This window comes from Rousettus aegyptiacus, unplaced genomic scaffold (genome assembly GCF_014176215.1).
Source record: "Rousettus aegyptiacus isolate mRouAeg1 unplaced genomic scaffold, mRouAeg1.p scaffold_m13_p_2, whole genome shotgun sequence".
Classification (NCBI taxonomy): domain Eukaryota; kingdom Metazoa; phylum Chordata; class Mammalia; order Chiroptera; family Pteropodidae; genus Rousettus; species Rousettus aegyptiacus.
This window is the reverse complement of record NW_023416295.1, coordinates 38,291,873-38,304,210: the sequence shown is the minus strand read 5'-3', so window position 1 is coordinate 38,304,210 and position 12,338 is coordinate 38,291,873. Positions and strand designations below refer to the sequence as shown.

Here is a 12,338-nt window from a genome sequence, read left to right as displayed (position 1 = left end):
GCAAATTCATTGAAGAGACCATCTCCCGGCCTCCCACTGTCTGTTAATCGATCTTTTAAAGTGCGGACTAATGAGTCGTGTATATATACCTGATGGGATGCCCTCACCCTACCCCCTCAGAGGAGTTAAACTTACACAAAGAGAGAATCATCTGGGTGAGAAGGGGAGCGGGAGGGCACATCCAGGCAGATGGCTGCTTTGGCCACTTAAAAACCTGCCTGATAATGTCTTCAGGGAAAGGAATATACCAGACCCTATTCCCTATTTTCCGTTAAGGAGCCCATTAATTCCTTAGCAGATTTTCCATTCAGGTCGCTTCTAGGGCAAACGCTTTTGTTCGCTACCACTCACTGTAGTGGGGAAAGAACTATAAAGAAATGCAAAGCAAGCTCGTGGAAGCAGCTTCTTTGCGACAAAGCATCCCTTTCCTTTCATCTTTGGCAATTTAGGAAGACCCGAGTTTCTCAGGGGAGAGGTGTCAGGGGATGCGAGGTCGAGGAACACATAAACCAGAGGTCCCCGTTTTCACCTTCTGTCCTCTTCCAGTCGCATCGTCAAGCCCCCCACCCACCCCCAAACTATCAACACAAGCACTTATGAGCTCTACAAATGGGTAGTGGTTGTAGTGGTCGGAGGGGAGGAGGCATTCTAAGATTCTGAACAGGATCCAGCCTCCAAGCTAAAAATACATTAAAAACAAATAAAATCAAATAACCCAAGCCCAATGGGTAGCAACTGTCTCGAGGGAGAAGCAGCTTCTGGCACCTGCCTCAATACGCCGCAGTTGGAAGCGGTTGGCTTTGGAATTGAATTATTAATTTATTTATCCCCCTAACACCCTCCCCCAACCCCGACTGCCAGGCAAGAAATCTCTGTCTCTTCATTTTCCCCTCCGCCCCCACCTCATAGGAGTCTCCCACTTCTCGGTGGCTGGCCGTTCCGCCTCCCGCCCACGGTGGCCTCGCGTTCCTGGCCCTCTGCGGTCGCGGCGCTGCGCGGGGGGCGTCCCGCTCGGTGCGCGCTCCCACTCGCGCCGCGACCCGCGTGGCCGGGTCCCGACGGCGGTGGGGGAGGGTGGGGAGGGGGAGGCAGCGGGTGACAGATGTACTCCTCTGACAGCTCTCAGTATCAGCCCAGTGGCTCCCTGCCATTGGCTCAGTGCAATGGACCGGCAACGCCGCTCACTATAATAACACTCATGCCTGCCAGCAGCAGCAACTCCGAGTGCGGGCACCGAGCGCGGGGGATGCTGCTGCCGCCGCCGCCGCAGCTGCTACCGCTCGGGCGGCTCCCGCTGCCGGGCTCCGCTCGGCCGCCGCGCCTGCACTGACTCCCGCTCCGCTCTGTGCAGCCTGCCTGGCCGGCCCCTCCCAGCCCGCGATCCTCCCGCGGGGCGCCTCGCCCCAGGGAGAATTAAGAGAGAAAGAGAGACTGAAGGAAAGCGCGGCCAGCATGCGGAGGCGGAGGAGCCCGGGCGCGCACGGCAGAGGGGTGTAGTGAGCCTGTCTCTGGAGGGCGTGCGAGGGAGGCGGAGGTTCGTCCTCCCCTCGGGTCCCTAGCCCACCCTTCCCCAGCTCCGGCGCGCTGCGGCTGCGGGCGCGGGGTGCATGGGAGCGGCGGCTGCGGTGGAGGAGGCGGCGGCTGCCCCATGGAGTGTTACTACATTGTCATCAGCTCCACGCATCTCAGCAACGGACACTTTCGCAACATCAAGGGAGTTTTCCGGGGCCCTCTCAGCAAGAACGGGAACAAAACTCTGGTAATCGCTTCTGTCCTTCTTCCCCCCACTCCCTTCTCACCCTGCCTCCTTGTCTCTTGTCTAAGAGGGCATTTGGAGATTGAGGTTACTGTGAGATTTTGGAGGTGCTGGGATTCAATTTGATTTATAACGTATTCATTTATTTATCTTATGGGTGTGGGGTGAGAATTAGGTGTAGAAGAAGACAGGAATCTCGGCAAAGCTGTGATCCAGGGCTTTGGTTGACACTTCAGCAATGCTCCGGGACTGCATCTCACTCCATAATGCTGAAGATTACTCCAGTTTCTCCTCATTTAAAGCAAACTGTGTCACACAGGACCTCTTTTTAAGAAAGAAAAGGAAAATTCCCTAACCGCAAGCGACCCCATAATATTTTTCGGCTTAGGAAGCTGAAGGTGAATGAGGATGTGGGTGTCTCTGATGGAGACAGGGAGCCATGTGGCTGGTGGCCTGGAGCAAGCAAGTGGAGGGATGGAGTGCTGGTCTCAGAAGGAGTTTCCGTTCCGGCTGTCTCCTGAAGGACTGGTAGCAAACTTCTCTAGTGAGAAGTTGTCAGTACTAAGCTTAACTGAGTGACTCCAGAATCCCAAGCCGTCAACTTTAAGCTATTTACTCAAAAGATGTTGGAGATAAGTGTGAGGGGCGAGCCACTAGGAAACATGCTAGAGACAAACAGAACCCATGCAGTCTCTGGGAGGTTCTCACTGGACCACAGAGCTTCATCTTTCAGCATCCTAATAGGAAGAGCACTCCTGATTGGTGGGTGAAGATGTGCTGAGCATTGAGATAGTGCAGGGTGATAGCTCTTACTTTTTCTTCCAAATCCCCTCTTAGCTACAAAATTTCCCTAAAGAACTGACTCTCCTGTATTGGCATCTCCAGAGAAGTATACACTTCAGGAAAGAAAGAAAGAAAGAAAAATAAATAAATAAATAAATAAATAAATAAATAAATAAATAAATAAAAGAAGGCTCGTTAGGCTAAGTACTGCAAAGAGGGTAAAGTCAGAGTAAGGTGGTAATATGTGAATGTATATATCCCTAAAATCTGGGTCCATTAGCAAGTAGCGCCCCCCCCCTTTTTAAAGTGTTTATCTAACCTGAATTGGTAGCGTAGAAGTTTAAAAGACAGAATCAATCCAAATGTAAATATAGTATTTTTAATCTACTTATATTTATATATATATTAAAATATGATTCTACATATTTTTCAATGTCCTCTGATGTGTTTTCTAAGAATAAAAATTTCTCATCAGAAGTTTTAAGTGAATTCTGACATTGGTGTGATGATTTGATTATTTTTTCTTTTTCCTATGTATCTATTGGATCCCTCCTCTTAGCTCATTTAAGAGTCCAAGAAGCAGGGTTAGTTTGTTGCTTTTATTATTGTTCTGGATAAGATTGTTGTTGAACAAAAGAAAGGGCAAATACTCTTCTGTGATCTTTCTTAGTGGAGTACTATACAGAGCAGTAGGCAAAGGCTAAGGGAATTATTGAGATTATTCTAGCTCAATTTAGAGAACTCAGCCTATAGGAAGGTAAATTTGGGGGGGGGGGGAGTTGTCTTCATTTTGAAGAAAGTATGCTTTTTTTTTTTATGGGAAAGGGTAAACATATTGAACAAGATCTTATCTCCATATTACAAATATGATGTAGGTGCTAAAACTATACCATTGAGTTCATAGAAAAAAATATGTATTTACCATACCTCAACTTGTTAAAGTATGGTAATCTTGATGTTTCAGTCAACCTTGTCTTTCTAACAATGGTTAAACTTGCTTACGCTGACTTGTTTGTTATGGGTTTGAAATTAATTAGTTTTTTATCACTCATATCAATAAAGAATAGGTTAAAGTCTAGATTTTCCAGTGTAACTTTGAGATTGAAATCGGTGTTAAATTGCAGCTACTTTGATGAGATGAATAAATCTAAATATATACAAATGTCAGAAGCAACAAACAGATAAAAAGTCTTAGAAATAGCTCCTATATTACTTCTCTTAGTTTTAATAAAAAGACTTATAGGGACTTCATAGCTAGTCTTTTCAGGTTATATCTCTATACTTCCAAGTTTGTATCTCCTGAGTAAGAGAATTATAATGACAGAAGCGATGTATATTTTTATATATGGTCCAACTCTTCAAAACTATTACTTAACAATGTGATATATGTCATATGTTTGTTTTCTTTTGATGATTTTGTTATTGAAGAGAATGAGACTTGTATCTACCCTTCAAGTATAACAGGAGAGATTCTAAATATATATATAAGTGAATTTTTTGTTAAAGAACATGGATTCTTTACAAACATCTATAGTGACCTAAAAATGTATTTTTTTTACAGCATATAAGATGCCATGAGGACTTACTATAAGCTAAAACTTTACTATAAGCTAAAAACAGAAAACTGAACCTGAAACTTCTCAGAATTAGCAACCTTACTAAAAAACACAAATCTTAAACATGTGTATGTACTACATTTTAAAGAGTTTTAAGTAAGAATTTATGGTTATTATGTTTTTTGACTCAGTTTCATAGAATAATAATTATGAGCTTTTTTAACTTTCTTGTTTATTTGATTTTGACATATTTTGAATTTTTCTTTTAAAAACATCATCACATTCTTGCCTTTTGAAATGTGTATTAAGTTAAGAGGACATTTTTTTAAAGCACAACTTAAAACAAAAACCATTCAAGGAAAAGGTATTTTGATTTTTTCAAGAAATTCCAATTATTTCAATTACCAGGTAAATAATGGATATTCTGAATATTTTTGAAATTCAGATTTTAAAAAAATAATTTTATGATCTTCAAAAATTCATCGAACTGATTTAAGATAGCCTATTACTCTTAATACAGTGATATTTCATGAATTAAAAGTTATTTAGAGAATAAAATTATGTATAGAATAAAACATTGGTTTTGGAGAAGTGATTTAAGATAGCCTATCACTATTAATACAGTGATATTTCATGAACTAAAAGTTACTTAGAAGATAATATTACATATAGAATAAAACATTGGTTTCATTGACATTGATTAATTGCTTTAGTACTAAATCTAGAATGTAATCCTGCCACTCATATTGAGGAGATTATCAAAATGTGCAGTCCTTTCCATAGGTCATATTATGCCACTCGCACATAAAATTTTTAAAAAGTACTTAAAGTTCAATTCTGTTGTCAATCTTGACCCTATTTCTGAGCTTTTAAATATATTCCTCTTGACAATTTTAACTGAGAATAAGCAAATTTCCATTTTGCAATGTGTTACTAGCAAGGAGAAAGGTCACTCTGCTTGTTATGACTTCTGTTATATATAGCATCATATCTGTGATATAGCTTTAATTCCATGGAATAAGAAATAAGCTAATGTTTTATTAGTGCTCCAGAATATTCTGAATAAGTTATATGGTTCAATGGTAATGAATTAAGTTTACCTTTTACATAGACTTGTTCTTTTCCCCTAGATTTTCCCAAACCACCATTGTATATTTAATTGTTTATTGGATAAAGACATCTTGTTAAACTTATGTTTTTCAATTGAGCCACAGAATTTCTTTGCTTTAATTATATATTTAAAACATTTAAATATATATATTTCAACATATTTAATACAGAATTTAATCTGTCTATAATCTGCCCTCCATTTCCAATATATTAAGTACCTGGTTTGGTAAGAAAAAAATAATTAAGTCATTAATGGGTTCTCAAAATATTTGAATTCATTCAGATTTATTGAGATGCCTCAATTGCAAAGCACTATTCTAGGCTTTACAGGCTCTGTGCTAAGTACAAAATAGTATGCGTTAAGATGTATTCAGTGACGCTCCTGTTCGATTTGAATATGTTGAAAAAGTATTCACATACTTTGACATGTTTGCAAGTTTCTCATCATTCAGAACATTTTCATATGTATTCATTTTGAAAATACTGAAAAAATTCTGCTTTTTTTCTCCCTTTGTATATACAGAAACTCACTAAAATTAGATAGGTCTTTGGAATATACTATATGGCCTTTTGTTCTATTATTCTCTTTTATAGCATTATCATTCATGTCATTCCCTTACATATTTCTGCATCTCCTAGGAAATGTAATTTGAAAGATTTCTCCATTCATCGAAGACCATTTATGTGACATATTTAAAATTGTGCGTAAGACTAAAGAGACCAGTTGCTGAAATAGTGCTGATGAAAAACTCATTGCTAGATTAATATCCTCAAGAAAAATCAGAGTTGAGGGCAGATTAGAGTGGTATCTTAATATATCCCCAAACTTTCCCACTTTATAGATTTATTAACAGAATCAGTCGATGCCTATTCTTCCAAGTTTCTTTTAAACGATTACACTCAGTATTAAAGACCATCTTTGTCTCGCTTTTCTGAACTTAAGGTGTTATATATATTTTTGCAATACTTGTTTTTTATTCTAGAAAATTTACAACACATTATTGTTTTCAGAACACATTTTCAAGTAAGGAAATAACAATTAAATTATGCTATGACCTACTCAAAAATGTAAGCAAGCAGAATTTTAAGGCAAATGTTGTCAAGTGATACCCATGATTCCAACATACCTTGTCAGTTCACCAAATATTAAGATTTTTTGAGACCTGAAATTAAAATAGTGACAGATATGTTGCCTTCACTTCTCAGCCTTGCACCAATATTTTCTGAGTATTGATAACTGCAATTACATTTTATTGAAAATTGAGATCAGCAAGACCCTTGAGGACCACCTAGTCCAAAGGCTTCATGTGGTTGTATTCAGAACCAAATTCAGGCTGCTGAAGTAGTTTGTTTAGTGCGCACCATGTGTCAAAAGTTCAGAAATAATGGAAGTAAAACCAGTTAATTACTCAAGTGCAGTAAGACCTCATTTAATGTTGTCCAGAGGTTCTTGGAAACTGGGACTTTAAGCAAAACGAGGTATAATGTAACCAATTTTATCATAGGCTAATTGATATTAACAAAACTTAAGTTCCTAGGATAAATTGCTAGTCACAAGTATATCTCCAAACTTCTAAAAAAGACCTAAAACACTTCCAATATTACACATTGTTATAAATGTGAGCTGTACATCCATTTAAGAAAGATTAATAAAAACAAGATCATTATTTTTCAACCTACTTATTTTAGCTCAGGGTCCTGGGTGGCTGGAGCTTATCCTGGCAGCTCAGCACACAAGGCAGGAGCCCATCATGGACAGGACGCAGGGTGCCCTCACACACACTTACACTCATACTCGGACCATTTAGACACAACAGTTCACCTAACATGCACATCATTGGGATGTGGGAGGAAACCGGAGTACCTGGAGAAAACCTACACGGACATGGGGAAAATGTATAAACTTCACATGGACAGTGACCCTGGCCAGGAATCAATTTTTCTTTTTTACATCTCAGTGTTATAACAAAGTGACTTTAAACAAAAAGATATTATTCAAGGATCCGCTGTAGTAATTAGTAAAATTTATTGTGTACACACCGAAAAGATAGTTTATAAACCAAGAGTACTCAAACAAAACATGGAATGAAACTCAAGGGTGTATTGTTATAAAGCAGTAACTTTATTCTTCATAATATTAGAATCTCTTCATAATATTAGAATATTAGAATAGTTATAATATTCAAATTTTCAGTGGTTACCTCATATCAATCTTGGAAAACAGTTCACATTTTACTTATGATTTCCAGGGGCATAAGCAGGAAATGACCCAGACCAAGTTAGTCTTTCAAAATAAGCTAAATTGAGCTTTGTTTGTGTAAGTAAACTTGTTTTCTCTGCTCAGGGAATTTTTAAAGGCTGGTTTTTTTTTTTTTTTTATTTGAATGATTCTCCTCTTTTTGGTCATTCTCTCACCAATAGCATTACTCTTGGTTACCACCATTGACATAGTCAGGCCGAAGAATCACACATTTGCTGTTTCCACTGGTTGATCATTAAAGAGGAGGGACATGATGTTGTCACTGTCTTCATCATTTATGTGGTTATTGTTGCTTTCATCCAGTTGTCTGATCCTGATGGGTACCATTTGGTGTATGAGTGACTGCCAACACCCATTTAAAACCTTCACAATTATACAGCACACTAGAGAGGTTAATATGATGACTATAAAGAGAACAACAGCCAAGTATTGAAAAATTCCCCAGAGCAGAGATCCCCAAGAGTCAAGATTTAACCAATCGTATCAGTCAAATGGATTAGATTCAGGTCTTATCTTTCTAAGTCGTTCAATAATTTTTTGGCTGATGCGTATTTGAGTTTTAATTTTTTAAAAAATTATTTACATAAGCACAGCGTGATATATTAGCAAACACATATTATCATGATTACTTAGGACAGGATGAACACAAGGATGTTTTATTTCAAGAGTCTGTGCTGCAGGTGAGCTTCGACCCAAAATATGCCTCTATACACTGTGAGCGATCAGGTTATTTAATGAGAGGCATTTCTATGGAAACAAAAGAAAAACAAAGGTTAATAGTTTGAGAAAATTATAAATTCAGTTTCTGAATTTGAAGATCAGCCATTTGAGAAAATTTCTAGATGTCAAGTTAGAAGCAATTTCAGATGGAATGAGGGAGGGCAAGCAGTGGCAATCGGACGGATTTTCTTGGTTTGCAGTATCAGTATCTCGGGTGATCTTTCTGAGTGGCTTCATAAAAACAGACATGAAGATTGTCCACAAATGAGTTGTTGTGATACCTGCTCTGAAGTTTCTATCAAGTTGTCCAGCTTTTAGTTGTATAGTTTAGAGAAAAGGGCAGTTTTAGTTTCATAGTGATTCCAAGTTAAAATAGTGAAACAACATTGAAAAAGTTAGTTTGCAGGAAGCTAGAAGAATTTAAGATTCAATCCACTTAGCAGCTAGAAATCAAAACCTCAGACAATTAACAGCATTAGAATCTGATATTCATAAAGGTGTATTATTAAAATATAATTTTCTCTCTGTAATCATCCCCATTTCAATCAAAGATAACCATAATGAGATTTATTTGTTTTCAACTTAATTCTGGTTTTAATGAAATTGCTTTGGTTATTTAAGTAAAAGCAGCAAGAATAGTAATTGACCATATAGGCAGTTTTAAATCTTTGCTGGACTTTTCCATAAGGAATCTCAGATTAAACTTTTAAAAGTCTCTTGATGCTAAGAGGCTAGGCCAAAAACTTGTCCAACTGTGTCTTGTTACGAGGAGAAAAGACTTTTATTATGCAAAAACAAATATTGTCATGAAAAATAAGAATATTTAATAAGAGTTTCTGAATTCTGGAGGGATCAAGTAGGGAGAAAAATATGTTTCATTTTTTTTTTTGCAAAGATATACTTTACCAAATTGCCATGAGTTTTAAATGGCTTTAAAGAGAGGAGAAGTAGGGGTCCTTGAAATCTGGAAAATAAAACATTAAAGTACCAGCAATGTTTTAAATGAAGACTTAAAAACTGTAATCATCTTTAGCAATTGATTTAGTCTATTGTAATTAATTTTTGTTGATCTGGTCCTTTTGTTAATAGTTTTATGAATTTATCAGATTTCCACCAGAATTTTAGAAATTCTTAACCCATTCACTGTTATATTCTTAAAGTTATCAGAAACCTTCATTCTAGAGTACTTGTCAGAGTTTTTTGGATGAATCTCCTTGAAAATGCATTTTTGCAGGAACAGTTTTGCAGAAGTATCAGAATGAAACAATAACTGTCTACAAATAACAACAGATTTTTAAAAAATTGGCCATGGTTAGAGATCTGATGAGAGTTCATTATAATGCCATTGACAAGAGAATTTAGTTATTTCTATAACATAAATTTTAAAATTATGACTGATATCAGTATACCAGTACATATTAGTCCAGGAATTTCATATAAATATACACTAGAGAAAGTTTAGCATCACTTCTTATTTGACAATGATTCCCATGACATTTAAAATATACAAAAAGTTACGTAGTTATAAAAAAATTGTTTTTTTAACAGTCAAGACTCAATTTTCTTAAGTAATCAAAGGTCTGATAAAGATAAAGTATGATTATCATTTCCTAAACATATTACATTAAAGGTAAAGAAAAACTTTTGTTTATAATTTTTTATTAAGAGAAGAACAATACTTATAATAAATTTTGGGTTTCTTTAAACAGAGAAAACAAAATTCTAGTTTTACACAGTATACTTCTGATATTAAAACACTTTTTAAACTTAAATAAAACCATTCCAATCTTAGCTTGACCACACATTAAATTCCTTTCTCAGGATTCATTTCCACAGACCTTTTGCAACTTTCTATCTCCAATTAGGTTTTGTCCTATTTTTTTTTTTTCTTATTTTGGGATGATCATTTAATTTTTGGACAATGTTACTTTCTTTTGCTTTCTTTACCAAAACAAACAAAAAATACATTCTTCATATCTTTTCTTATTCAAAATATACATTCTATTTTCCTTATCTACTTTTCCTATAGTTATTTTCTTTCACCCTTATTCTAGCAGTTTTGTAAAAAACATTGCTTTACAAATCAATATAATCAAGGGAACTTATACAGCAGTCTGTTTTTTTTAAAATGTGCACCTCCTTTTTCTTTCTTCAGTCTCTGTGGCAGTGTTTCGGCTATCTCTCGGGGTGTTTATATTTTGAAGACATAATAAGATTTACAGCTTTCAGGGACAGAGGGAAAAAATGTAAGTTTTCTCTTAAGATTTTCAGGATAATTGCTATTTAAGTTTATTGTGTATTAGGGGTCAAATAGCATGGGGTGTTTCTGATGTTTTCTCATTAATTGCCACATTATCCTCTTTATCTCATCACTTTCCCAGAGTTTCCACTCTTAGCATTCTAATCAGGCTTTGCACAAGTTCCCAGATCTTAATCCAAGACATTTTATACCCTCTTAGCTGTGCAAAATGGTACACTAAGGTTTTCGGCTTATTATCCTGTTCTCCCACCTTGTCTGCCAGTCTCAAAGTTAGCAGAATAGTGAACAACCACATGTCCTTCTCTAATCTCAGCTCTTCTTCCAACTTTCTAATTTGAGTTTCAGCCTCTATGTGGGCATCAGTGTCCAGCTACGGCCCTCACTGGAAGCCAGCCCACTGCAGCAGCCATTTATTTCCCTTCTTTACCCACAGTGCGCTATGTGCAGTTCATCAAGCAAACACATTAAAGCAGCCAGCATTTCCAGGGTGTCCCTGTGCACATGTGGCATTCCACAGGCATCTAACATAGGAGTCACTCTTGCCCACATAGAGGGCAATGGCCAAGATGAGATTTCCCTGGTAGATGCTTCTTTCCCAAAGTTGGGAAACTTACTTAAGAGGCTTGTATGGGTTATTTCTGCCCATATAGTAAATTTTCCAATGTGGCAAAAACATGTTTAGTAATAAACATAAACCTTTGTCTCTGTATAAAAATTAAAAAACAGATAAACTTATGTTAGCATTTAATGTTTATCTTATTTTTAAATGATTTAGATATGCAATGAATGTCAATTATTTAGTTTAACTTAATATAAACTTTTATTTACCTTCATTTAAATTATTCACTTTTAGCAGTTATGCTTAGATTAGATACCAAACAGTTTACCATCACATTAAATTATTTTTCTTGTTGACAAATTTTGAAGACATGGCTGCTTTTATTAAACCAACAGACTTAAACTAGCTTTTATTTATCAAAGATTATCCCAGATCATGTGAAGTTGAAAAACATTTGGGTTAGTTTCTATATTTCTGAGAATAGACTTGATTTATATAAATACTTAATATTCTTTAAGCCAATTAAATAGATATGTTTACAAATTAATTTTGGCAATACCATCTGAAGGTTGAAAAACATCATATATCTATGACATATATACATAGACATACATAAACTTACAGGAAGATATACACACACACATATGTATGTGTGTGTGTGTGTGTATAATATATATATAGATATATATATATAATAAGATTTGTTTTATAAATTTTAACCATGTCCCTAGTGTAAAACTTAAAAGAATAGTTGGATCCAATTTGGGTTTCGGGCAGATGAAGTAAGTCAAAGTTACCTGATCAGATGGCCATTGTTTTACTAAATATTTATTTTAGTTGTATGGTATAAATATCCTTCTAGGCTATTTTTTGGAGTTGTTTTGTCTTTTGAAAGCTTCTATATATCACAAAGAATGAATTCCACTGTCTCTGATAGTTTTGGAATCCTCTCTTTTAAAGGTGCCCAGTAAGATGGTCTAAGTTAGTTTCCCCAAAGTAGCCATTACAATTCCAAATATCGAAAAGTTCATCAGTTTTCCAAAAAAACCCACAAGATCCTGGCCCAGAGTGGGTATACATATAAGAGTCAGGAGTCTTTAAGTAAGGAGGGGAAGGACATTCAGGCCAGTTGGAATCTATGTCTGCTTTTAGATTCTCTAAAACAAATAATCTATGTAGTAATCCCACTGTTGCCTAAAACTCAGGGAATCATGAGTTTTTTCCTTACAGGCAGAAGGGTGACTTACCAAGAAGCTTCAACAAATAGAAACACAAAGCGAATGTGCAAAGTAAAGTTGGAGAGCTCAGAACACAAAGAGAGCAGAGATCAGATC

The 12,338-nt window shown here is 36.4% G+C and overlaps 1 protein-coding gene across 1 annotated transcript in view; it reads left to right on the top strand.

The window, feature by feature from the left end:
* Window positions 1–1,049: 1,049 nt before the first annotated feature.
* Window positions 1,050–12,338, top strand: part of ZNF804A (zinc finger protein 804A) — a 231,436-nt gene continuing 220,147 nt past the window's right edge. The window contains exon 1 of the mRNA XM_036236794.1: window positions 1,050–1,759. Within this exon, the coding sequence (XP_036092687.1) occupies window positions 1,649–1,759 (111 nt within the window). The 5' untranslated portion in view covers window positions 1,050–1,648. The remainder of the gene's footprint in view (window positions 1,760–12,338) is intronic.